At 51.9% G+C, this 1,083-nt stretch overlaps 1 protein-coding gene across 1 annotated transcript in view; it reads left to right on the top strand.

The window, feature by feature from the left end:
• Positions 1-837: 837 nt before the first annotated feature.
• CBX2 (chromobox 2) overlaps positions 838-1,083 on the top strand; it is a gene marked incomplete at its 5' end in the record, with an annotated part of 5,570 nt that continues 5,324 nt past the window's right edge. Inside the window, 1 exon segment of the mRNA XM_015559725.1 lies at positions 838-1,079. Coding sequence (XP_015415211.1) covers positions 838-1,079 — 242 coding nt within the window.

Here is a 1,083-nt window from a genome sequence, read left to right on the forward strand (position 1 = left end):
TTTAAAGTTTCTGTTGCATTGTCTTTATGTGCATAAGTTCCCATCTTTCTATATTTTGATAAAGAGAAAAAAAATGAAATTGCAGATGTGTTTTCCTTACTGTTGTTGGACTCAAGCTCCTTTCATCATCTGAACACCTAGAAATAAACAGAAACACCACAAAAGTAAATATGTAGGAAAAGAGCTTGTGTTAGGTAAAGATAATGTTACATTGGTAGTTCCTTAATTCAAGCTGTGTAAAAATGTGCTTTACGTTATATATATTGTTTATTAATGGTAACATAGAATTGATTCGGTAAAGACCTCTGTCTTTATCTGGTATTGAGTTATTTCTTTTACAAGGCCTGTCTAGTAATGTTGGTGTCTCATTTTCCATGTAATCAGACCTGTCTGTCATGAAGTGTTCAAGCCCCCCTCCTCCGGTCCGTGTTCCCCGCTGTAACCTGAGCTGTCTATTGATGAAGGTAGGGCTGCCTTTTTTTTTATGGGGGGGAGGGGACTCGGCACTCCCGGAGGGGGCTCTGTTTACCGCCGCTCGCGCAGACCCGTCTCCCCTTTATCCCCGGGCGAACCCCACGTTTCTTCGCTTTCCCCTCCCGGTGCCTGGCCCGCGCTTGCTGGGGCACCAGCCAGGTTGTTTTCAATCTTTGGGCTGCGCCTCTGTGCCCCCGGCCTCCCCTCCCGCCCCTGGACAGCCTTCCCTTCCCGCTCGGGCTCCGGGCCAGGGTTTGGGGCTCCCTCCGCCGCGTTCCCTTTCACCAGGATTTGTTTTCCTCCCAGTGGGGGGACCAGCCCTCTTGAGGCGGGAGCTCATGGGGGGGCGGGGGATTGAAGTAGCAGTTTCCCCTGGAGTTAAACGGTAAGGCACTGGCCTCCGAACCCGTTTCCAGGCGCTCACCCTGGACACGAGTGGGGCCTTTCTTGGGGTTGGACTTCCGGGACTGCGGGCCGCAGGGATCGGCTGCTTTCTCAAGTGGCTGCTGTTTGCTAGGACCTGCTCTTTGCTTTTCCAGACACAACAGCTGGGAGCCGGAGGAGAACATCCTGGACCCGCGGCTGCTGCTGGCCTTCCAGAAGAAGTGA

Source organism: Myotis davidii, unplaced genomic scaffold (genome assembly GCF_000327345.1).
Source record: "Myotis davidii unplaced genomic scaffold, ASM32734v1 scaffold211, whole genome shotgun sequence".
NCBI lineage: Eukaryota > Metazoa > Chordata > Mammalia > Chiroptera > Vespertilionidae > Myotis > Myotis davidii.